The 25716-nt window shown below is 43.3% G+C and overlaps 1 protein-coding gene and 1 long non-coding RNA gene across 2 annotated transcripts in view; one reads left to right on the plus strand and one right to left on the minus strand.

The window, feature by feature from the left end:
• Nucleotides 1–25716, plus strand: part of ptpn3 (protein tyrosine phosphatase non-receptor type 3) — an 83286-nt gene that overhangs the window by 37192 nt on the left and 20378 nt on the right. The window contains exons 13-21 of the mRNA XM_036539072.1: nt 1476–1610; nt 2572–2748; nt 7938–8136; nt 19624–19701; nt 20695–20751; nt 22111–22267; nt 22526–22695; nt 23422–23512; nt 23754–23818. Of these exons, the coding sequence (XP_036394965.1) occupies nt 1476–1610; nt 2572–2748; nt 7938–8136; nt 19624–19701; nt 20695–20751; nt 22111–22267; nt 22526–22695; nt 23422–23512; nt 23754–23818 (1129 nt within the window). The remainder of the gene's footprint in view (nt 1–1475; nt 1611–2571; nt 2749–7937; nt 8137–19623; nt 19702–20694; nt 20752–22110; nt 22268–22525; nt 22696–23421; nt 23513–23753; nt 23819–25716) is intronic.
• Nucleotides 1023–12239, minus strand: LOC118784693. Its single transcript, XR_005005253.1, has 3 exons — nt 12161–12239; nt 12031–12082; nt 1023–1096 (listed from the first exon to the last, which is right to left on the minus strand). It is a non-coding gene; the product is annotated as an uncharacterized LOC118784693 (long non-coding RNA).

Below are 25716 nucleotides of genomic sequence, written 5' to 3' on the forward strand. Positions count from 1 at the left end.
ATAACCACCACCGAGGAGTAAGATCCATGTCAAACAAAGGCAATTTTCTATTTTAGAGTTATGTTTTTTTTTGCCAGAGTACAATCCAAAATGCCCTCCCCCACCCTGGTCTGCAGCTGTTATATCAAAGATATAACAGTGTTCAAAAATCCAATAAAGCCGTGACATGAAGTAGTAAAATGCTGGCTCTGTCATGAGGCCAAATCTACCATACCGCTTTAATTTAGCTTTTTACAGTCAATTTCTTTACATAAAGGGAAAGAAAATTCAACAAGGGACGAATCGAATTACACACAATACCAGAAAAAGTTTGGACACACCTACTCAGAGAAGGGCTTTTCTTCATTTTTACTGTTTTCCACATATTAAAATAATAGTAAAGACATCAAAACTTTGAAATAATACAAATGGGAAAGGGAATTATACAGTGACCAAAAAGTTAAGCAAATGAAAACTTTTAGATTTTAGATCCTTCAAAGTAGCCAAAATAGTTTGTAAAATTATAATTTTTTTGGAAAGAAATTCATACATAGGCATCAACTTCACTATTTGCATTTGTCTAAGAAACAAATTTCAAGCATTTAAGCATAAGTCTGTAGAATCACAATGTTTTTGAATGCATGATTCCCATCATCGTAATCAGGTGTGTCCAAACCTCAGACTGGTACTGTATTTACCTGATTGGGGGGGGGGGGGGGGGGGGGCAAGCGAACAACCCACCGGCCCTTAACATACAAACATACATTGCACTATCATCTACAATCTGGAGCAATCGTACCCAATCCCAGTAGCTCCATAAGAGAGCTCCTCCTTGAAAGCCTTACAGAGACTCAGGACGATCAAACCACCCGCCAAACTGAGGATGAATGCACAACCCCAGATCCCGACACAGCGAGATCGCTCCCCCCCCCCCCCCCCCCCCCCCCCCCCCCCGTCCTTTTAATGGCAGGCTGTTCTGCTGAGGTCATCTCTCCTTCACTCATTAAGTAATCTGCCTCCGTACTCGGCAGTGGCACGCGGAGCTTTCTCTGGATACCACTGTTCTCAGGGACTTCTTCTCCTCCATTCTCTGCGGTGCGTCAGACAGGAAATGCATCTGAAATGAGACGTTCAAGGATGTAGAATATTCAGTTCCTGTACCTAACAGAGACTGCATTAACTTTTATTACAGTGGCAGGCTTCACTTAGCAGTCTCATTTTTACATTTCTCAGTAAGAGCAACAGGTGGTGAATTTACCGTCTGTTAAATATGATTAAAAAAAAACACGGGAAGTGAAAAATTTCTGAAGTAAAAGCCTATGGATTAGCTTATATACAATCATTTTAATTCCTGTAACATGACAGCAGCGTTAAAGTAGATATAACAGAAATGCCAGTATTCCTACTGTGATTTCAGCAATCTGTAGCGAAGCGCCGCCCTCATTCTTTGGGGTATTGTATGTCACCGCTGGTCCTGATCCTATATTTTTCTGCAGGACAATCAACAGCCAGATCTACAGGAAGGTGATGGGTGGTATGGTGTGGAACCCGGTGCTGAGGAAATCCCTCTCTGCTGAGCACCTGGAGACAAAGAGTCTTCCGTCTCGCTCCCCTCCCATCACGCCCAACTGGTGAGAGGACCCCTCTGATTTCTGGGATACGCCCCACCTAAGCGGATTACCTTGGGCTCATTACATTACATTACGTTACGTTCGTTTAGCAGATGCGCTTACCCAGAGAAACTTCCAGCACAAAAGATCAGGAGTGTAAAATCCTCCTCTGGAATCCTCAGGACTGAGTCTAATTCATGATGTGCAGCCACTGAACAGTTCTGGTTTTACACTAACAGCCACTTAGAGTGACTTGTCCTTACCTCTGACTATATAAACAAGGGTAGAATGCTTTTGTTCAGCAGCTTTGTGACTTTTATTTTTCTGCCACATGTTTACAAGAAGTCTGCAATTTCTGCCTGAAGTTAAGCACAGAATGCTTAATGGTTTGATTGAAGTTGAGTCAAACAACAGTTCTCTTGTGCTGCTTGATGTGATAGCTATGTAGTTATTGTTGATACTTTAATGAAAAAAGAAAAAAAAACACTAGCAAAATAGGGTTGATGAAAAATCAACAGTGCATTAGAGTAGTTTTGCTTCATTTAAATTAAATTAAACAGATGAAATTAATTAATGGAAGGTTTACCTTGGAAATAATAATAAGGCCAGGAAGATCAGTGACTCTTAAGTCCCAATGCTTGTCTCACTGAAATGTCAGACTGTTGTTTTACTGTTCTTTGGATGGTGGTGTGATATTCGTAACTGTGTATGATCTCTGTACTTATGAATGGTTCAGGCTTGCCAGAGGCTCATTCATAATCGCATTGTTTTAGATAAACACAGACGGACAGATCCAGCATTTTCCTCCCCAGATTCCTCTCCAGGCGGAAGAAAACGATCACGCAAAGCTCCTCGCGCAGGGAAGCTGCACCGTGCCTGTTGCGATCTCGTTCGCGCTGTAGCGATCCCGTCCGCCACGCGTCTTAAACCGCCCTCGGAGCCGCGTCTCCCCAGTTAAAGCCCCGCCCCGCTGTCATTGCAGGAGAAGCCCCCGCCTGCGGCACGACGTCCGCAAGCCTCGCCACTCTTCCATGGACAACCTGGCCAACGAGATGAGCTACATCACTGAGAGCGAGGACGTCTTCTACACCTACCGGGGCACACTCGGCTGCAAGGAGGGGGATGGCAGGGCCCCCGCGGACCACTGCCACTCCCAAAAGTAAGACCCCATCCCACCCCCACCCCACTCCCCCCGCTCTGCAAAGCCATGTGGGCTCTCTGGACCGACACTGGACCATCTGCCTCTGCTGCCCCTATTACTCTTAGGAGTACAGTTACTGTGTATTTCTGTGTAGTCTTATTCGAGGCACTTCTACAGGAAAAATGATGTGCTTGTGAGAAGGCTTTTGGGGCAAACTGCACCAATATTTGAACATTTGAATTTAGTTCCTTGGCAGACGCTCTTTTCCAGAGCGACTGACGTAGATTACAGTTCCTAGACGTTATCCATTTAGGCAGCTGATGTTTGCTTAGACCATTGTGGGTTAAGTACCTTGCACAAGGGGAATTGAATTGGCAATGAGGTTTATAAGCCCTGTCTCTTACCTTTACGCCACCCTGTTGCCCAGTGTGACAGAGGGACACAGTATAGGGATATCCTACACAGAGGTAATGGTCTCTGTTTCCCATGTGTCCATGAATTGGTAGGCCATGGCAAATCAACATTTTCAGTTTTTGATGGACATTACACAGTGAACTCCTCACGTTTATGCCTGTGGCCTGACCCACCATTGACCTCATTAGAAACGTATGCCACCACTTTCTTGTTCTGCCTGTCTTCTGCATTAACTTCACAGCCTGCATGTGTCAACAGAGAATTTGCTCTCTCTACCATGGGTCTCTGTAACTTCATGTTGAAAACGCAGAAGTGCCCTCTTATATAGGGATGTTTCAGCAAAAAAGCATAGCTGTGAGGCCTAAATTAAGGTGGGGAAAATTCCTAATGAATGACATGACCAAAGGTGTGAGTTCACCTAATCTAATGAATGAGCACCAATATGGTATTCAAGTCTTTTAATATTCTCTCTGAAAATCAGTGTTTAAAATGCCACTGAAGTCTTAACATTTAAAATGGTGCTGTTAATGGTGATTGTGTAATCCACGTGTCCAGCCACAAACTGGAGACTGCTAGTTAGGGAGGATGGGATGACTCTTGAGACTCATCTGGAGTGTAAGATAATGTCAGCACTTGGAATGATGTCTTAGAGTATTTATGGATGCAAGTGAACATTTATCAGCAGCCTTTGCAGTTTCCTTATTAGATGAAAACTGGTGTTGAGGATTCCTTGATATTTACAGGCATGTTATTATATTTCCACTCATCGTTAGTGCAGCATGAAAGAGCCGCCTACAAAAACCTTGTGGCTTTGTCAGAATAATTTTCTTTGATTTTTTTTTTTTCTTGAGAGCTTTTAATACAGTCCAGCCCTGCTTGCTGGCTCCCATATTGAATGACTGCCATGCTCCAATTACCATTAGTTAAATGGATTTTAAATTATTTTAATCACAGTCTGCCTTTTGTGAGCGTGGTGCATCAGTTAACCGCAGATAGTATTCACACATGTACGGGTGTCTGTCAGGGGACGGTTAATCTCTGATTGTCGTACACAGCTCTGACGTTGCCAGGCACGGAACCGTTAACAGACAATTTCAGATCATTCAGTACCTCCAGCTGAATCACAAAGGGGGAGGACTGTGCTGGGGGTGACCCAAGCGAAGTGGACACCCCCGGCACAATGAAGAGGGCTGGTTCTGGGGCCTCGTGGAGTATCAGCTTACGTGACATTATTGTCTTTTTTATTGGCATTTAGCAGACGCTCTTATCCAGAGCGACTCACATATGTTATGTCATTTTTACATATTTCCATATTTATTTCACATTTATACAACTGGATATTTACTGAGGCAATTGTGGGTTAAGTACATTTCCCAAGGGTACAGCAGCAGTGTCCCAGCGGGGATCGACCCAGCAACCTTTCGCTTACAAGCCCTGCTCCTTACCATTATACCACACTATCGCCACGCCATACTGCCGATTACTGAATCATGGTGTGAGAACCGTTTTTCAGGGCTGGAATAAACCACCACCTATGGTTTGTTTTTTTCCAATCAGAGAGTAGCGGCAGGCGTAGTGACCACCACAGTAGTGTGACGGGGGGGCCCAAACAAAGGAGACACAGATTAGGTAAAGGACATAATGGAGAGGGCTGATTCCAGGCCCGGGCAGTGTTGGCTCTCCTGACACCGTGCGCCGTGGCTTTCGAGGAGAGAGAGGGTGCGTGATTACGCGGAACGAGCTGCTCCCACTCCACGCCTCCCTGAAGCGGCGTCAGAGCCCTGTTAGCGTGGGGTTTATTACGCCGAGGTGCGCAGCCCGAAAAGAGCCAGACGCTCTTCACCGCCGGCGGCAATCGGATCTCTCAGCCCTGATGGCTGGTGTAATAGACTGTGTGGGCGTGGGAGTGGGAGTGGGCGCGTGGGTAGCTGTCAGAAGCATGTGAGCGCGGTCCGTATGCACGGAAGTTTATCGTGACGCTAAGCCTGGTGGGATTACTGATTCTGCTGCTTCGCGGTGGGTAAATGTTTTTCACCAGATCTCTCTCTCTCCACCTCTGTACGTGTATATCCCAGACCACAGGTGGGCCGACCTGGTTCCTGTTTTTGTTCCAATTGAGCACTTAATGACAGAAGTATCCTGCTCAATAAATGTGCTGTAGATTCTCAGCATTTCATCATTCAGACTGCTTCACCTTCCTTAATATAGCACAATATAGCTGTTCCAATAATGCAGTTAAGAGCTCAGAGGGAGCAAATGCCAGGGACATCTCCCACCCCCCAGGACAAGGGTTACAGTACCCACCCCCCTCTCTGAGATGTTAACATTTATATTAATTTTCTCTCAGTGGGCAGCGGCCTAAACATGAAAATGATGAAACGCTAATATTACATTACATTACATTACATTACATTACATTCATTTAGCAGATGCTCTCACCCAGAGCAAGTTCAGGCACAAAAGAACAGGCGTTCATCCGTAGAAGTTGAATGAGCAACAGTGTCAGGCTAACAACACATTCAAGCCAGTGAGTGTGAACATAACACCATTCAAGCCCCACCACAAGTTAACTTGTGCAACCTGACTAGACAGCCTAGAAGCCAAGCGAAGCCAAATGCGCACACTACCATACATCGCGACCACTAGATCTTTCTTCATTTCGTTTCATATATTTCACATTTCATCGCTGAACTTTCATCATAGTTTATCGTCATGCAAGAAACTATAAATAATATGCATTGCTGGGAAGAACCTTGTTTTCAGACGAAGTGCTCTCGAAATAACACACCTCCGACCAGCAGCCTACACTTGAGCCAGCACAGCGGCGTATGACATGAAAAATTCATGCTCATAACAGAACTGAATGTGATCTGTGGTGCTATGTTTAAAAAAAAAAAAAAAAAAAAAAAAAAAGAAGGACACTCTGAAGAAATAATGGCACCCTCATTCAACAGGCGTCGCCATGGAAACCGAAAAAAAGATTTCCATCCTGGCGATATATCAGAAAATAATTCCAAACATTTACCAAACAGTGCGGTGCTGTCACAGTGTTTCGCTTTAAGCTGCTGGTTCCATTTCCTTTGCATTTGTAAAGCTGATGGAAAAAAAAAAACAAGCCTCAATGGCGTTCGATAGTGATACAACCTTGGCGGCAGAGAAATCCTTTACGTAAATGTGTTTGGACGGTGAGTATTATTTTCCATTGACTGATAAACCACTAATTCATAATAATGTTGTTATATGGGTGCTATGAACACAGGAGGTAGCCGAAACAGGGGGTTATGGGCCATGTCTGCTTAAGTCTCTGTGGCAAATCAGAAGTGCAGTGCCACAGTAGTATTGTGATGTGCAGTCTCGTAATGACTGAACTAGACCGGTGATTTTTCACCAGCGGAGGCCGCGTGTTCAGCCCAGATTGCTATTGTCCCGTAACGCGGCCATAAATTATGTTTTTCAAATTGCGTTATGTAGCACCAAAAAAAAGTTGCTTTCTCATGAGAGGTTGTTTGTCATGCTCGCCGAGCAATTAATTTCTCCTCCCCTGACCAGCGCTGCAGTGTCAGGCTGACCTTTCTTTCTCTTAGCCCGTTTGACAAATGAGCTGCACGTCTTCGCCGTTTTGGGCCTTTTGCTTAGCGTTGGCCATGGGTTAAGAACTACTGAGCCAGATACACTGCTTCAGTTAAGATTTCCTCCAGTTTGCATTCATGGGAACGGTAGGATCACCCAGAGTAGGGTTACTCCATCGTAAAACTCACATAGGCATTTGACATGTTGCCTGTAACCTCTGAAATCGTTGGTGTAGGTGTTGTCAAAGACAAAAATCACACCTGGTAATCTGGAACTTGAAGGTAGCTCTCAGTTGTTTACCTGACAGCTACTGTTTTATCATGTATTCCTAATTTGAAATTGAAATCAATTTGAAATTGTCTGGAAGTGATCAGTAAGTATTTGAAAGTGAACCCCAGTGAATGTGTTTAATTGGAGGTTTTAATTGGAAACCATAAATCAAGGCTAACTCTTAAGAATGAACTGGTTCAGTGTGTCCAACCACCGAGTTTATCAGTTCTGTTTTCTCAGAACACACTCAAGCTATCTCTCAAAGAGGTTGTACTCACTGTTAGAACAATTGCAGATCTGTTGCGTATTTGGAGAGAACTTTTGACCGAGTATTCTGCAGTGCTCTAAATGGCTCTGTGGAGATTTTTTAGAGCTTCACCCCAAAGAGGTTCAGGATGGGGCCCCATCATTGCTGTCTTGGGGGGGGTGGAAAGTTTTCCAAGAAACTGTGAATTACTTGTCAGTACGAAAGAAAGGTGACACTCGCAATCAGTTTTTGAGATGCTGCGACACCAGTGCATTGGGCTGGGTCATCTCATTATCATCAGAATGACCTGTGATCCTGTGAAGCCTCCAGGCAGGGCGTAGATTCCATTATGATTCAGAGCATGCTCACTTCTAAGGGACTGCACACCACCCTCTACAGTGTGATAGCTTTTCTAATATTGGCTGAGCCTAATACTAAAATAAAGTGTATCTTTTTTTTTTTTTTCTCGCGTGTTCCTATAAAAGCTCGGACCCTTTTGGGCTTTGAAATAAATTACGTGCTCTAGATCTAATTTCCTTATGAACTTGGTTTCCAATTTAGGCTCTGATGTCCCTAGTGGAATGGGTATTTATGTAACTGCTGGGATCTCTTTGCATAATGGGTCAGGGAAAATTCCCATCCGGTAATTTTAGGAAGAGCCTGCGCCGAAGCCTGATGCCACTTCCTGCTGTTTTGTTTTGTTAAGGCAAATCCGCGAGGACAGCGCGGCCGAGGACGCAGCGCCCGAGCTGCAACGCTGCGATGCGCTGTCGCAGCTAAGCAGCGACTCGCCGAGACCCGCCCCGCCCTCCCAGCACGGACCGGAGCCCCACCCCCACGAGAGCTACGAGAACGCCCCGTTGGACGAGACCAACGACTGGGACTCCCCGTATTACGGTGACAAGGTTAGTGAGGGGCAAGCCGTGTGGCACAGCGGTGGAGCTGAGCCTGCAGTGGAGGGGGGGGGGGGGGGGGGGGGGGGGGAGGTTGTGGGTTCAATTCCCAGACTCACACCCCCCCCCTCCTCCCCCTCAGGTTCTTAACCTGAAGTGCGTCAGAAGAACATCTTGCTATTTTAATGGATGACATGGTGTTATAAAAGTAGGCTATGTAAGCTGCCCTGAGGCAGGAAGATGTCAGATAAGCAACTAAATGATTTCTTCCTGCATTGGTTATTGGCCATACCTCCATCCAACAGGAGGCAAGTAAAATGTCAGAGAATGGCCATGTTAAAAAATGGAGTGTTAAAAATGAGGAGGAGTGTTAAAACAGGGAGAGTGTTAAAGATGAGGACAGTGTTAAAAATCACAGGTGTGTTTTCTCAGAAGGAAGCCTGGGCTGCACCTGCACTGTGTGTGGAAGTAACAGCACCTTGGCTTTAGTGTGAAAACTGAGTAGCTTGGCGACCCTTTATGCAACACAGGTATTTAACTCCTGTGTCATGCAGAAAACCTGCTCTACCTGTCGCACGCAGGGAACAGGATCCAGCCCTGCTTAAAATGCATTGTGTGCATATTACAGACTGTCATGTCCACACTGCAGCCATTAAACCATCTTGTTGGTACTACATAGATGAACGGATGGATAGATGGAGAGATGGATAGATGGATGGATAGATATACGGATGAAAGGATAGGTATATGGATGGATAGCAAATAGCTGATAGATAGCTAGATGGAGGGATAGATAGATAGGTAGATGGATGGATGGATAGATAAATTACATTACATTACATTACATTAATTTAGCAGGCACTCTTATTCAGAGCGACTTCCCAGCACAAAAGATAGGTAGGTAGGTAGGGAGGTAGGTTGTTAGGTAGGTAGGTCTATCTAGCTAACTAGTCACAGTGACTAAGTCACTAGCTAATTATTCTGCAGCTGGATTCACTGCACTTCAGCTCTCTGTTTCTGCTCCCTTAGCAGGAAGACCTCTAAAAACGGTCTCTTGCAGAGAGCTGGGGAAATGTGGAAGCCACTCGAAAACCATGCATACTTTGCTGACTCCGGGGCGAGGGGGCGAGAGAGTGCCACCGCGAAATGACACCCGAACCGGGAGATTACAGCGTGTGAATACCGAGATAAACACCGGAGCCGCTGGTGTCGATGTAGAGGTCCTCGTGGAGAGAACGGTCGATGGAGAGGATGATTTCTTTCTGAGAGTTGAAAGGGAGTTCATCGTCTGCTGATGAGAGGCTGAACCCTGCTAGGTTAAGCTTGCACAAAAATAATGAAAGAAAATCATAGAAATAAAAAAAGATGCACGTGATGTTTTTCCCTGTTCTTCCCTCCCACTGTGCAGTGTCTGCTAATTAAAAAAGAGGTGTTTGGAAAGGCCAGGCCATTGTGTCCACACTACACATAAAGCACTTTCTCATGTAGACCCCCATGGGCAGCAGAGTGGCATAGTGGTAAGAAGCAGGGCTTGCAACCCTTGGGCAAGGTACTTAACCCATAGTTGCCTCAGTAAATAACCAGCTGTATAAATGGGTAAAATGTAAAATCTGTAACCTATGTAATTCGCTCTGGATAAGAGCATCTGCTAAATGACAATAATGTAATGTGTTGCATCCCTCTCTGTCACTGTTTAGATCTCTCTTAAGAAACCATACAGGCTTCATGCCCTCCAGAACAGATGGAGGTCAATACACGTCTTACTCACCTTCCACACTGTTCTCGCAGATGGTGCCAGTGCTACCTATGCTCACAGCAAAACCAAGAGACCCATCCACAATGACCTGTGATACTCCGCCTCCCACACCCTGTCCACCAATCGGAACCTCAGCATTCTGGTCCCCCCCTCCATACCCTGTCCACCAATCAGAACCTCAGCATTCTGGTCCCCCCCCCCTCCACACCCTGTCCACCAATCAGAACCTCAGCATTCCCTGTATATGCTGTGGATCAGAGCAGAATCTGTGTAGCACAGCCCAGCACTGATCGCTGTGAACAGGCCCCGGCAGTCGTCATTAGTATTCGTGAGTGGTGTGCCACAGTCCTGGGTGGTGTGCCACACAAGTCCGGCTCAAACAGCTAAATCAATGCAGCTGCTTTCAGATGAGATTGGGCTGTCCAGCTCTGGAATTGGATCTTGATACAGTGGAAGTGAAATGACATTTTTAGGATCCTCATATAATGAAGCACTGTACATGCATCCGCCCACTCCTTTCAAAAGTAATTATAGAATTTAAGGTTCAGACGTGCTGTGGGAGCTTCTTGCAGGCTTGCATTGTATTGCTGTATTAATTTGGGGGGATTTGAAAGCATGTTCCTGACAGCGCTGCTATCAGATATACCCTGAAAGTGATACCCCAGCACAGTGTGTTCCAGTACTTTCTCTGGGAGCACACTGAGCATACTGCTTTTCACCCTAGCTGAGCTGTAAAATCAGTTTCAGAAAGTTTGATTGCAGCTTTTACCAATTCCAAATCTGACATCTCTACGTCTTATTCCCGGCAGTGCAGCATAGTGGTTAAGGAGCGGGACTCCTAACTGAAAGGTTGCTGGGTCGATTCCCCAGGGGGGCACTGCTGCTGTACCCTTGGGCAAGGTACTTAACCCACAGTTGCCTCAGTAAATATCCAGCTGTATAAATGGATAGCATTGTAAAAACCTCTAATTGATGTAAGTTGCTCTGGATAAGAGCGTCTACTGAATGCCAATAACGTATTGTAATGTAAAAAGTTCTTTGTGAAAGAGAGTTGAGGCAGCCGTGACAATTAAACTTAAATTAGTAGCTCCAAATAATTGTTAGGAAACTCATTACATAACTAATTACACTTTACCAAGTACATGGAGTACCTGAGCTCTGATGAATATAAACAACTTGCAGAAGCCCCTTTGGTGTGTCCTCTTGCTGGAACAAGTACTTCCAGCAACCCATGTCTGTACAAAGAATGGTCACAGGGCCTACTTATAGCTGAAAACATTTTAAGATACAGCTTTATGCTCACTTACTACATATGACCTAGGTTGTGAAACATTTAATTTAACTCATGGTAATTGCAGGTTGACGGGAAACTGACAGGTTATTTGATTTATGTGGTTGTTTGTATAAAAGCAAGTGATTGCGCTCTGTGTAAAATTAGTAATATACTGTATCTATAGAAATGGAACACTACAGGAAGTGTTGCGTCAGTGTAGTCAGCGCCAGAGGAGGATTTACTAAATTCTAACTGCAGGGGTGTGAATAAATGTGGCTCTTGTGTTTTCTGGTATAAAACACGTAATGTGTGGACAGTATGACTTTGGCTGTGTGCAAAGTTATCAGGGTAAAAGTACAACATGTTAATTTTTTTAGCAGAAAAAAATACATTTTTCTGTTACATCATTTGTGTACCTGTTTTATCCAGGGATATGCATATGTACAAATAATTATACATAACATTATACATAATGATTTTTATACATAACAAATTATATCTTTTTATATCTCTAACTATTGCATAGGCGTAATTAATGGTAAAATGTGACAGTATCGCAAACCACATCTGAACATACATAAAGTGCAGTTTAAATTTCATACAGTGACTTCCTGAACTATTTCACAATCTTAAATTGGAATGCTTATCACCATTTTATGCTCATTATCTGTTTTCTGACTCCTTTAATTGGAAAAAAGTTATTCCAAAATGAATAGTTTGCAATATATTTATCATTTTTTTTTATAAAAGTGGGGGAAAAAGCATGATTCAAAGAACTTAACAGTGGACACTTGTTACAGTATCAGGTCAGTGAAGTGAAATCCATATCAGTATTCAGTTAACTGCTCAGTCCAGTTGAATTAATGCTCAAACCCACCCACAGAGTGTTCCTCCACAGTCAGCGTTAGGAAGCATGGCTGGAGCCCTTCCTGGGGACGAGAGAAAGGGTTTCAGCTTTACAAAACAAACAAGCAGACTTGCATACAGTGTACCCTGAAAATACCCACCTTTACCAAATGTTAAATGTATTTTCTTTGTTTGAAAGGGCTCCATTTCCAGGCATATCCCAGTCTTTAAACTTTCGTGGTTGAAATGTTTGTGTCGCCTAGCAACCTTTGTACTCACAAAACATCCCACGTCCAGAATGGGAACATGTTTGCCGGTCACAAATCGATCATGCATGTTTTCCTATAACGTACAGAACATCCTGATATTTGTATATCTGTGCACAACATTCTGACATTTATATCTCTGAATATCATCTAGATATAACATTTCCTGAAAATATTCAGCGTCCAGACATCTGAAATGTATGTGGAAAATGCATAATGTCAGGAAAGGAAAGCAATACATAGACCACATGCCTCAGAGCTGTCTATGCTCACCTGGACATTTTATCACATAATATTATAGAATTTGTGGTGTTTTCATGTAAGTGTCTGCAAAGTCCATGGCCCGGTTATTAAAATTTCTGTTTATATATACAGATACTCCACAAAGTCCAGACTGAACTCTGACTCCAAATTCTTATTTGCATAGCCAAAGCTAGTGTGCATTGCTGCAACCAATTCAGTTGTATCAGATTGTAAAGAGTTTAATTGCGAGGATATTAGATTTGATCTCCATTCCTGGGTGAGATTACCATTTGAACTGGTGTGGGACAGCACCAGAATAATAAACCAAGAGAGAAAAGAGGTGTGTGCAGGAAATACACGCCCAGAGCAGTGTCAAAGGAGATGCGAAGAAGTTCAAAGCTTTCCCTTGCAGAGGATCCATTAAAATTTAAACCAGCACTAGAGGTTGATGAACAGTGCAGTTAATGGGGAATAACAGGCTGCTGTTTTTTTACTCCCTTTGACTCACTGTTTTTATGTTCTAGCTCTTCTGCAAACACCCCCCCCCACCCACCCCTGTCAGTCTTCAACCCCAAATTCAGCTGCATTCCCTCTAACCTTTCCTCCTGTTCCACGTGCTTCTGCTTGTCTTTCTTGTCTTTATCTGGGGCCTTCTGGCTTTCATATGCTCAGCGGGTCAGTCTCTAGTGCCGCCATTTTGGTGAATCTACCAGACAAACACCCCTGACTGCCTCTTCACCCCCCCACCCCCCCCCTCCTTTGTTCATCTGGTCAGGATTTGCACTATACAGTTATCATTGTTATGTACATTGTACAACAATAACTGTTTTTCTACTGTACTTTCATACTGTGTAATGGCAATAACCTTACTCTTGTTTATTCTTGTTTCATAATTCATTATATACTATGTATATAATCGTAGCACAAGGATGATAACTTCTCTATCTCACTATTCTCATTTATTTATTATATGACAGCTACAGAAGTACTGCACAGCGCGTAATTGCACAAACATCTTTCTATTTGTTGTATTTTATACCTCCCTATTTATTTTATTCAATTTATTCTTTTGTTGTTTTTGATGTGTGCCGGACGGTGCCTTAATAAAGTATTTCTTATTCTTATTCTTATCAGCTTCTGGCTAGTCCCATGAAGGAATGCAAAATTCTCCTCAGAGAAGAGCCCTCTCACTACTTACCAGAAAACATCCCTCTGTAAACACAGTTCTGAGTTCCCAAGTGGCAGTTAAAGCTGTCCTGCCAAATTTAGCAGCAGTGATAGTTGACCAACAAGTGTCAAATCAGAAGTGTGTAGGTGTGGTCCAGGTTTGTACAATGGCTTTGCAGGGTGGGGCCACAAACAGAAAGGATGTCATTAAAACAAATATGATTAATGGATTCGTCACAGCAATAACAACGATTCTGCCTTTATTTCACAATCGTTTGCTTTCATATATCCATGCTGTACAATGTGAATGACCAGATGCTCTGAGATTATTGGACTGTCTGAGTATGTAAGGAAAGTTCAGTAGTTCACATATTTCCTGCGAAACAGCCATGTAAAAAAAATGAGGATTATTTCCCATAAACACTTTATTCGCATTAGCTATGGCTAACTCTCTTGGGTATGAGTGCATGTTTGACTCCCACCTCCCACAGACTGAGCTAAGAAGCCTATGGAGAGTTAATCTGAGTTAAATGCAGGCATTACAGACCAGAATTATGTTAAAAAATAGGTTGAGAGCACACAGATTGGAGGAGCTTGTTGGTGGTTCGTGCACAGGACAGAATGGTTAGGAAACCCACCCTTGTGTGACAGCCTGCGAGAGATTTTTTTATCCATTTTGTTCTCAAGACCTCCATCATTCCACAAATATTGTGTCAGGTTTGCAAAGCATCTGTTCCAAGCCTCAGAAACATAAAGTTAGGGAACCCAGTGTACTTGCAGGGAAAGAACGGGAGATCAGTTAAAAGCACTGCAAATTTACTGCCAATATTCGCATCTGTAAACGCACGTATCTTGTTATTCGCGCCAGTATTCTGGTAAACCATAGCGTTAGTATTGATGAAAGGGGAAGTTAGTGTGTTACTTTAAACGTATTCAGAACTAATTGATTCTACACTGGAGTGGCAATGAGAATGCTTAGTTCTCAGCCAAGCCCATTCCTCCTCTGAGTTCTGCAAGGCTTCAGTTAGTGTTGCCGTAACGTTCCTAAAGCAGCTTTTGCCATGCAGCTTTCCAGCTCAGGAAGGAAGCACCAGTAAAAGATCCCTCCTGTCTGTTCCACATGAATAAATCTTGGGGTGTGAAAACATAAATCCTGCTAATAGAATATTAATGGCTTTTTTTAATACATCCGACCTGTACTTTCATTACTGAATTGAATTGTATTTTCTGTGGAAAGTGCAGTTCAAACTCATTCCACAAACCGCTACAGCTGGTTTGGTTGATGGGCAGACAGCACGGCAGGCAGTAAGGTGATCTAAGGACACACCTGTCGTTCAGGCTCAGGTGCCTCTCCAGGTGCAGCTGCACATAGACCTGCCTCACCTTTGGCTTTGTGGGTGAAGGATAGGAAGTTTTTTTAAAAACATAGCAGCATAGCAACCATCTGTTTGACTCTTAAGGTGTTGTTTCCAATATTCTGAAATATTTACTGTTCTGAGCCAACCATTACATATGACCATTTCCATCGGTGATGAGCAGATAATGAGCTTGGAATATGCTGCACTATCAAAATGTACTGAATTATTTTTATTAAATTATTACAGTGCAGGGGAGAGCAGTGAAATTCAAAGCAGGCTTCAAGTTAAATTTGTTTTTGTTTATAGTGTGTTTCATTGGAAAGGCTATCTCAGCCTGGAATTTGATCTTTTCTCTTACCATTGCAGTGAGAAGAGAAATCTGTTTGAAACAGGCAATACCAGCACCGTCATAGGTTGTGTGTTGAAGTGTTTCTTAACCCTGGTCCAATGGGTACCTTGCATCTGCTTGTTTTTCTTCCTAAGGTCTTGATTGGTTTGGTATGGATCCAACATCTCATCATCGTTGACCATTACACGCTACTCTTTTAATTCATAGTGAGCGAAAAGTGTCCTTAGAGGTGTTTTTTAATTTCAAGACAGTGTGTTCTTAGCTTCTTATTTTTTGTCACTTACACAAATGTATGTTTATGACTGTATGTATGTTTAGTAATAATAATGAATTGCATTAATGTAATACCTTTCATTCCTTTATAATACCTTTCATTCCTTTTAAAGGAATTCATAGCACTAAAATGGATGACTCTTTTGAACCATCACTAATATGTAGCACCTACCTGGAAGCAGCACGGCAGCCATTTTGCACCGGAACATTCACTGTACACCAGCTGAGGTGGAGAGGGAGTGGCCTATTTAGCCAGTTAAACTTGCAGATGATTCCAGGTAACCAGATTTAACCAGGACACCACAGTACCCGCTACTCTTTACAGTAAGCGCCATGATGTCTTTAATGACCACAGCGAGAACGTGGGTTTAACATGTAAAAGGTGGCACCTCCTGTAGCACTGTGTCCCTGTCACCATAGTGGAGCGTTGCCTTTTCTGCTTGATTCACAGGAAAGAGCGCCCCTAGTGGCAGACAAGCGCCACTTCCAGCACCAACATTCTTTATCCCCCACAAAGATTAATGTTCAACTAACTGATTACAAGTAAGCAGTAGTTGGAGGATACAGCTAATTATGGTAGAGTGTGTGATAATTAATCTCTGATCAGTTATTCAGCCCCTGTAATTTTTCAAATTAATTTGCAACTTGCTGCACAGTGCCCTCATAAAATGAACAGATGTTCCTACTGATGGTGTACGTTCTCCAGGGTACTCTGCTCCTGCCTGATGTCCGTTGCTGGTGACCTTTTGCTAAACTCCTCGTTATTATTGTTATGCTCCCAGTGCCCATTGGATTACTCCTCAGATGACTGAACAAGGGACGGAAATTGTTTTGGCTATATTGTTCATAACCAGCACCCAAATGCTAAAATTACAGATCTAGCCAGGTGGTAGCAAGGGAGTGGTGCTCAAATGTCAAAAATGGCTTAACTGTGAGTATATCGTTTGCATTTACAGTTTCAAACCACCGATGGTAGTTTATTTGTGAGAGGTCTAGATCATAGCATTCTTTATATTTCAGATGTTACAGTGGTTTTTTCCTCACACTTCATATTCCAAAGTCAGCGGACTTTTCTTTGATTACCGACATTGCCCTCATCGCTCTTACAGAAACCACGCTGTCAACAGCCTCTCAGACAAGGCGTGAGGAAATTGTTTTGTTTCGCGGAGGTTAAATGCTCTCTGTTGAAGCAGCCAAATATCTTTTTGCAGCCTGCTCTTCCTACAGAGAGTACAGCCAATTATGTTTCGGATATAATTGCGGCGAGCCACATCTACAGTAATCGGGTGGAACGTTTCGAGTGGACAGCTCGGATTCGAGTCAGGAAGCCACGCTATGCTTTACGATTTACATTTTAGGCCGCCCCATTTCAAGCACTGCAAATTAAATCATGTAGCCTCATTATGCGCATGTAAGTACCCTTGCTTTGTAAGTAGCTCTGGTTAAGGCTGCCTAGCAAATGGATAAATGTAAATGTGTCGATTTTATGTTGGAAAGAAAAAAAAATCAGGGTCCCTCCTCCCTCCGTTTCAAGGATGTCTTTGTTAAGATGTTCTTCACATCTCTGTTGTTAACATCCTTCCCAGGGTTAGTTTCCTCAGTCCTGCAATTGCTCCCTCTTCGTTTCCTCAGTCCGGTGTGTTTCAGTGTGTTTTTGTTTTTTTTGTTTTGTGTTTTTTTACCTTGTGTGAAGTATTTGTATGAAACCGAATTAAAATATACATATAAATGGTTATTTTTTTTTTCCTGTCAAGAGAATTCCACTTACGAATAATGACAAGTTTTGTGGTCTCATTCTTTAAAAGCATCAATTTCTATTGTAACTATATTTGTCCACTAGATGGTGCTGCCTGGAGTTGGTCATTTGAAAGACAGAATAAACATAATTAATGTAATTCTCTTGAAAGGAAAAAAAAATAACCATCACAGTTTTAGGCCCAAACAATCTGTCACGTCTTTAGAATGTAATTTGAGGAGTACAGTTCCAAACTACCAGTCAGACTTGGAAAAATGACCTTATATGCTGTTCAATTAAATCTAAAAATTATGGTGTTTGGAGGCTTTAAAGTTGGCTTTTTGCTTTTTATTTGGCCCTGATTAATAGAACCAAAGCAAGTCCAAATGTGAGTCATAGTTTTGAAAGAATTCATTTTTACAGGAAGCATCAGAAACAAGCATAGTCTTGACTTGGCAAAAATAATTTTACTTTAACTCTGCATGAGTTTAACATAAAAACCAGTTGGGGCAACCCTCTTTCATCATCCTATACCATCTGATGCAGTGGCAGCAAGTTCTGATATGGTCGGCGTTGAAACCTCCTCTTAGATTGTTTGAAAGTATAGTGAGCCTTCATTTTGTGCATTCTGGCACAAAGGTTTGAGTAATCTTACATGTGTTTAAACTGCACTGCTTGTTCAAGGCACATGCTTAACTATTTACGATGCATTTCAACGGCAGTTTCCTTTTCTAAGTAATGTGCTACTCCCAGATTCCCTCTGAAAGCGCTTGATTTGTGTGAGCGCGTGAACCATGGCTCTCATTTCTTATGAGTGCTGACTCTGTCATCTCAGTTTAAGTCATACACGTTAAACGGTGACGGAAATTGACAGTGACTCCCATAAGTCGAATAGACAGCACTGCCAGAGAAGCTGTCAGCACGATAGACAGCAGAGCTTTGCCAGTTGAATATTCAGCACCACCCGTCCCTGTTAATGGCCTGTTCAATTTGCATTTGTCATGCGGCACCAAGTTAATCAGTTAAAATTCAGTGTAATAAAAGTTAAATAAATGCATTACTCCCCTTTCGTCTGTTTTGCTGTTGTAGCTTACTAACTGTATTAGAAAATGCATCTGCTGTATTTGCTGTAATATGGTGCAGGTGTTTGGCTGTGCCAGTTATGAATACAAAACCTAGCCCACGTTGTCCTTAGAGTAGTTTAGATTAGGTAATGGAATAATGGCTTATGTCCTTTTGATTTCTGTACATTTAAATTGAGTGAAGGGAGTGTCAATGGGTGCAGTCTGTTGCGCTGAGTGCGTTTTGGAACCACGTAATGTAAAATCCATGTTTTACCTCTGGTTCCACTGACCTGAGAGTTGCATTGAGCGTAAGGGGCACTGCCAAGGAAAATGTGGGCCATGAGGTTCCATGCAGCTGTAACACCCTCTTTTGCCAGGATTAAAGTTAACACCTGCTCTCCCCCGGCATGAACATAGACTGTCCCCAGCCTTGATGAATTGCATAAGGTGTTGGAGGTATTTCCCATGTATCTGTTAGCATACTACCCAGCTATTATCATCAGTCCTCAGTTCTCACGTGTGTATGCCCTTGTGTTGGTGCACAAAGGTCATGTATACAGCAAGGGGACCTGCTCAAAAATTTAACCCTGTAGCGTGTTGTTTAATGAGCTTATTGTGTGGTACTGATCGTAACCCTCTCATTCTGATCTCATGTTTGCCATGCCTGCAGTGTTCTCTGGCCAGCCTCATAAAATGTACCGTGCTGGAATATGGAACTTTTTTTGCTGACTGGGCATATTTGCAGCCATGCAACGCCCTGAGGCAGAGTGATATGGGAGGAATTGCCATACTGTACAAAGTATTCAGCGCTGCGCCTCAGCTGTATTGAAATGAAAGCCTTGCTTTTAAAAGGTATGCGCTAAACCAAAGCAAAGCAAACGCTGGTATCTCGCGAGCTTTACCACCATGTGTTTTGACTCTGTATTTTAAACCTCTTGCTTCAGAAGGATATTTCTGTATGAAAAAGAAAAGAAGCAACCAATTTCCTGTTTTCAGTAACCTTTCATGCAGTTGTATTTATCAGCTTACGCTCCAAAAAAGAAGAGGTAAAAATGACATTAAAAAATCCCATCCCTTGCACAAACTCCAGGCCACTTAAGACTGTGCCTTTACTGTAGAGGACAGTGCCACTGATAGCTAATTTCAGCATTTCACCTTTTCTTTCACAGAACGAAGTGATTGATGGCGATCTCCTGCTGGTCCGGATAGCCCCGGACCAAGAGGGCAAGTTTGGCTTCAACGTGAAGGTGAGTGTTCCTTAACTTCCGTCTGTGTCTCCTTGCGCCCCTGCGGAGAGCCTTCGCCAATGTCCTCAAGTAACACGCTGCTTCAGTAAGAGAAATCAGTCCTCCACGCAGCGGGGTGTTCCTGCAGTGCTCCAGCTCTGCGTACCCCTCTCAGCCGTCGTCATATTGCTGCAAGCGTCCTCCGGGTGCAGCAGGAGAGTGCGTGGCGGGTTATCAAACTGCAGCTGGCTTGGTTGTGATGGAAGGATATCCGGGCTGCACACCCAGGTTAATTGCACTGAAAGGCCTAGTATTTAAAGTGAGAGCCTTGTCTGTATTGTCATCATTTGCATGCAGGCCATTTGCATGGCTTTTTCTCAAACTTGATGCCAGGGTTTTGCACTGTCACTTAGGCGATGACAAACAGAATTTAGCGTGTCATCAAAAAAAATAATAATAATTTTAAAAGCCAGGCTACATAAGCCTCTTACACAGAGCCTCTTACACATTCGTAATATGTATGTAAAAAACACCATATCAAGTTTAAGTAGTTACAAGACATGGTTACTGTACTTCTCCTAATTACATAGTGCTCAGTTACAACACATTACTACTATACTTCTAATGAAGTGGCACTCACTTATAACACATTACTCCCATTCTTCTCCTATTTTTAAGTTTGTTTGTAAACGGGTGGTTTTTTCCTAGATTACTGATACTGTTCATCCCTGATTGCGCTTTCCCTTGTCCTTAACTTTGCACTGAAAGAACCACACTTGAATTTATTAGTTAGTCAAACACAGTTCCTTTTATTCAATTTGATGATTACTCAAGAGTACTCAAGAGTGAGTAATAAATTAATCAATGAATACAGGGATCACTTTTCTAACAGTGGGTCTAATTTAGAGACCAGTGCTGATTGAAAGCAGGGCTGAGTTGTGTTTTGAGTCTTTATTGTTCCCTCACCAGCCAGCATGGTCCCTGTCTGTCTGACTTCTGGTTTCTCCCTGCCAGGGCGGCGTTGATCAGAAGAGTCCCCTGGTGATATCACACGTGAGCGTGGACTCTCCGGTAAGGGACGTGCACGACATCATGTGACAATGACAAAATAAGACTCCTAGCCATCTGCAAAACGAGTCACATGTCAGATAACGTTGTGGAAGTAAGGTGACAAAAGTTAGCTCCTTTCCAGTGGACACTGCATGACATGGCACTAGCCGATTTTCTACTCGGAGGTTTGCAGAATTTGCCGGTGTACTGTAGTGCCCGCTTTGATGCGCTCATATCTGAGACCTTGAGTTCATTTCTGGAGTGATTCGACACAGAGGAAAAGCCTCCGTGAGCACTTGTTAAGACGCTTGTTAAAGCCTTTATTTCATCTCGGCCCCGAGCTGTGGTCTGAAATAATGCCTCACTTTCATTGGGCAGTCCTGCCTGCAGCAGATTGCCCTTGAAGCTGACGGGGCCCTCTGCAAGAGGAGTAATGAGATTTATCAGAGAAAAAACAGAGGCGCGCTTTACGCAGAGATACAGCAGGAACCGTGTGCAGATCCAAGGCGGGGTGATATGAAGGCATGCTTGACTGAAATATTTCACCGCTTTTTTTGTTCATGCATAATTCTTTTATAGAGAGAAGAGAGTGCGATCTCTTCTCCCCAGCTGTCTGTAAGGCATTAAGTTGATCTGCTTTTGTTAAATAAGACGAGCCACCAGCTGTCTTTGGCACTTGTGTAAGCGGCGTCACATGCATATTCCCAAATTCTGCTTTGTGGTTTGAGTCAGGGAGGACAGGGCCCCAAGCTGTGCGTTTGGTAGAAAAAAACCCTGCTGGTATTTCTTTTTTATTTTGGGTATGAAACTGTTTGAAAACTCAAGTATAGGACCCAGACAACATGGAAAAAAAACAGGATGACTGATTATTGGACATACTGTAGGGCCAGAGAGTTGTGTGTTGGAATGCTGCGAGGTACGTTTGAAGTACAGAAGCTAAAAAATACATTGGTAAAATGAAAAAAGTAAACAGAGTGAAGATTAGTTAAGCAAATCATTTCCTTTACTGTGCTGGTAAACCCAAATCAGTGTTCCTCCTTCCTTGGAAGCTACTTTACCCCCCAGGTAAGCATAGACACCAACAATTTACTTCCTGCTGTACAATATCTTATCATGTATCTACTATCTCCAGGGTGACCTGATTAGCTTGCATTTTTTGCATGTATTATCCATTTGTCTGGGAAAATGTATCACATTCAGCTGAGTATTTACTGTAGTAGGGTGTTATCAGTCAGCAGTGCCCCACCTGGAAACTGAACTTTTGAGTTATAAGGCCTTCACCTTAACCGTAACCACTGCACCGCGGTGCCACACTCTTGCGGTGTCTGGAGTGGGTGTGGTTCCACGCAGAGGCAGATGGAGGTGTGGTTTGCGTTGCAGGCTGGGAAGTGCGTTCCTCAGCTGCTGGAAGGAGACCAGATCGTCCTGATCAATGGGCGGGACATCTCGGAGCACACCCACGACCAGGTGGTCATGTTCATCAAGGCCAGCCGCGAGTCCCACACCAAGGAGCTGGCGCTGCTGGTGCGAAGGAAAGGTAAGTGGGGTAATATTCGAGCCCCGCGGTTTTCTGACCCGTTAAGGATGTCAGTTCACACTCTCACTAAGGGCGCAAGTCCATACTCACACCAAGAGTCTGAGTCTGCACTCTCACTAAGGGCGTGAGTCTATACTCACACTAAGGGTCTGACTGCACACTCGCAGTAAAGGTGTCGGTCCACGCTGGCACTAAGGGGCTGAGTCCACACTGATATGTATGTATATGTATGTAAATGCATGTGTGTCTTGCTTTCAGCTGCAGGGGTCAGCTTGCGTATGGAGCCCCAGCCTGCGTACGAGCTGGGCTGCCCCCTGCTGGCCGAGACCATCCTGCCTCCCATCCAGCAGTACGGAGGCACCCTGGAGGAGTCCATGACCCAGCTGCAGAGAGGCCTTCAGACAGGGACTCTCCTCTTACAGTTTGAGGTCAGACATGGTAGTGTGCAGTTGATCTGTAGACTGAGTGTGCGGTCACGGTTGGTATGGAAACTGAGTGTGTGGGCAGGGTTGGTATGGAGACTGAGTGTGTGGTCAGGGTTGGTATGTAGATTGAGCGTGTGGTCAGGTTTGATATGTAGACTGTGTGTGTGATCAGGGTTGATATGTAGACTGAATGTGTGGTCAGGGTTGATATGTAGACTGCATGTGTGGTCAGGGTTGATATGTAGTCTGTGTGCGGTCAGAGTTGATATGTAGACTGAGTGTGTGGTCAGTGTTGATATGTAGATTGAGTGTGTGGTCAGCGTTGGTATGTAGACTGAGTGTGCGGTCAGGGTTGATGTGTAGACTGCGTGTGTGGTCAGAGTTGATATGTAGTCTGTGTGCGGTCAGAGTTGATATGTAGACTGAGTGTGTGGTCAGCGTTGGTATGTAGACTGAGTGTGTGGTCAGGGTTGATGTGTAGACTGCGTGTGTGGTCAGAGTTGATATGTAGTCTGTGTGTGTGGTCAGGGTTGATATGTAGATTGAATGTGTGGTCAGGGTTGATATGTAGGCTGTGTGTGTGGACAGATTCAGCAGGGTGCTTCTGGAGTGGTGATTGAGTATGCAGCTGAGATATAAATCTGAAGCAGTGTCTCGGGATGGGGTTGTCCTTTTTTGACAGCTGCATTACAGCCGGACAGTGATTTATGTGTATGTTTGTGTCCATAGCAACTGTACAGGAAAAAGCCTGGGATGGCAGTGACATTCGCGAAACTGTCCGAGAACATGGAGAAAAACAGATACAAAGATATCCTGCCCTGTAAGTCATACATCTGCACTGTGTGACAGCAGTGTGCTTATACTCTGTATTTGTCTTTCGTTCATCTGCATTAATTAACATTACAGCCATTAGCCTAAGCAATATAATAGGCACAATTGCTAACGAAAGTGAATATGCAATTAGTTCACAATTTACTCTTCTCCAGCTGTCAAGTAATGATGGCGATAAGGGTTTCACAGTAGATATGACAAGGCATATCCTTTCACCCCTTGTCCTTCAGATGATGACACCAGAGTGGTTCTGGAGCAAGAGGAGGATGATTATATTAACGCCAGTCACGTAAAGGTGGGTGTTCTGCCTGATTCAGTGAATGTGGGCGACACTGAGGTGATGGATGGCGATGATGAACTGCATTAAGACAACCCCCCGTGGGATATATTATAGGAATAGATCAATCGCCAGTGTATGTATATGCTGAAGCTAAAGGGTGGCTCATGGGATAGTGTGGACTGTCAGGTTTGGGTGGGGGGGGTTTGGGGGTCGGGGGGCGTGTTGCCTTTTATTCATAATTCATAATGTGTGTGCATGGTGAATTTTTATTTGTGATCTGTGTGCATGGTGAATTTTTATTTGTAATCTGTGTGCATGTTGACTTTCTGTCCATAAAGTGTGTGCATATTGAATTTTAATTTGTCATCTGCTTGCATATTGACACTCTAGTCATAAAGTTTGCGCATATTGAATTTTTATTTGTAATCTGTTTGCATGTTAACTTTTTACTCACCATGCATTTTGAATTTTTATTTTTAATATGTGATCTGCACTGCAGAACCTACACATCTGAAACTAAATTAAATGCACCATTTGCATGTCATGCTTCAAACCTTGAAGCTTCAGTTGAACTGAACTGATTCTAGTAGTGCTGAACTGACTTGCAAACAGTACTAAACTAACTCTAGTAATGCTGAACTGACCCTAGAGCTGTACTGAACTGACCCTAGAACAGAGTTGAACTGACCCTAGAGCAGTGCTGAACTGACCCTACAGCTGTACTGAACTGACCCTAGAACAGTGCTGAACTGACCCTGCAGCAGTGAGTCTTGCAGTGCTGCTGAACAGAGCGTAAATGAACCAATAATCTCTCTCACTCATTTGTGTGACTCATTCTGAGGTGTACAGTACATAATACCCTGAATGCCTGGAAAATTGTGACAACATCGGTGTCCTCAATCAGACAAACAAGGTCATTCTCAGAAATACAGCCACGATACAGCACGCTCTCCTCATTTTGACATCTGACACGTTTATAATTGGCTATAGTTTTAGATTTCTGGCTTCAGTACTCATGCTGTCATAGCAGGGGGTGCACTTCAATCTTTGTGAATGAGGGAATAAAAAAATCTTTATTCTGTATAATGGAGGTTATTTTCATTCTTCCCTTGACAATTAACCATGTCAGCTGTGAGAAGATTCTAAAACAACACATAACCGTCGGCTGCCATAGACGTTTTTACAGAGGGAAAGGGAAGGTTTTTTTGCAGGCACTTTTCTCTGGCTCAGGCTGAGTTGTTTATATCTTACTGTAGCGTTCCCCGCAGTGCCATGGTAACAGGCAGATGCACTGTGTGGATTTGGAACCGTAGAGGATGCGTGCACATGGTGGGTAATGCAGACAAAGTGCTCGGCCGGGGAGCAGACTGCCCATACAAGCAGTTTCACTCACAGCAAACATGGCATTGGGCCACCTCTACCTATCTCCAAAAAGTAAAAACAAACATTACCAGAAGATATTCGTGTGCAATTTCAGACATGTGACATTTATTAGCTCAGATTAATTGCAGATGTATTAAGATGGTGCAGAGATGGGCATTTTTGATGCCCGTAGAGACAAAAATTCCTTCAAACTAAGTGAGGCTGCTTATTTCTCATAATGCGTACACAGTTTAAAAAAACACATTCAAGTGTAGTTTTTGCCATATGATAATACAATTAAAATGTACTGTTCTAAAACATTTTTAAGTAGGCTTATGTGTTTGGAGAAAAGCAACATCAAAATCAAGATATTCCAACTAACCTTCTGATTTCAAAGAAGAGATGGATCAATATCCAAAAAAAAAAAACTTCAAATAAAGCTGACCTCGAAAATGCAGTCAGTATTGGTGCTTTGAACCTAATTGCAGAATTGCTGTGTTTATTGAGCGCCAATGTCAGATGTGTGTAAAACCAAATAGTGTTTCTTTCAG

This window comes from Megalops cyprinoides, chromosome 10, assembly GCF_013368585.1.
Source record: "Megalops cyprinoides isolate fMegCyp1 chromosome 10, fMegCyp1.pri, whole genome shotgun sequence".
Taxonomy (NCBI): Eukaryota; Metazoa; Chordata; class Actinopteri; order Elopiformes; family Megalopidae; genus Megalops; species Megalops cyprinoides.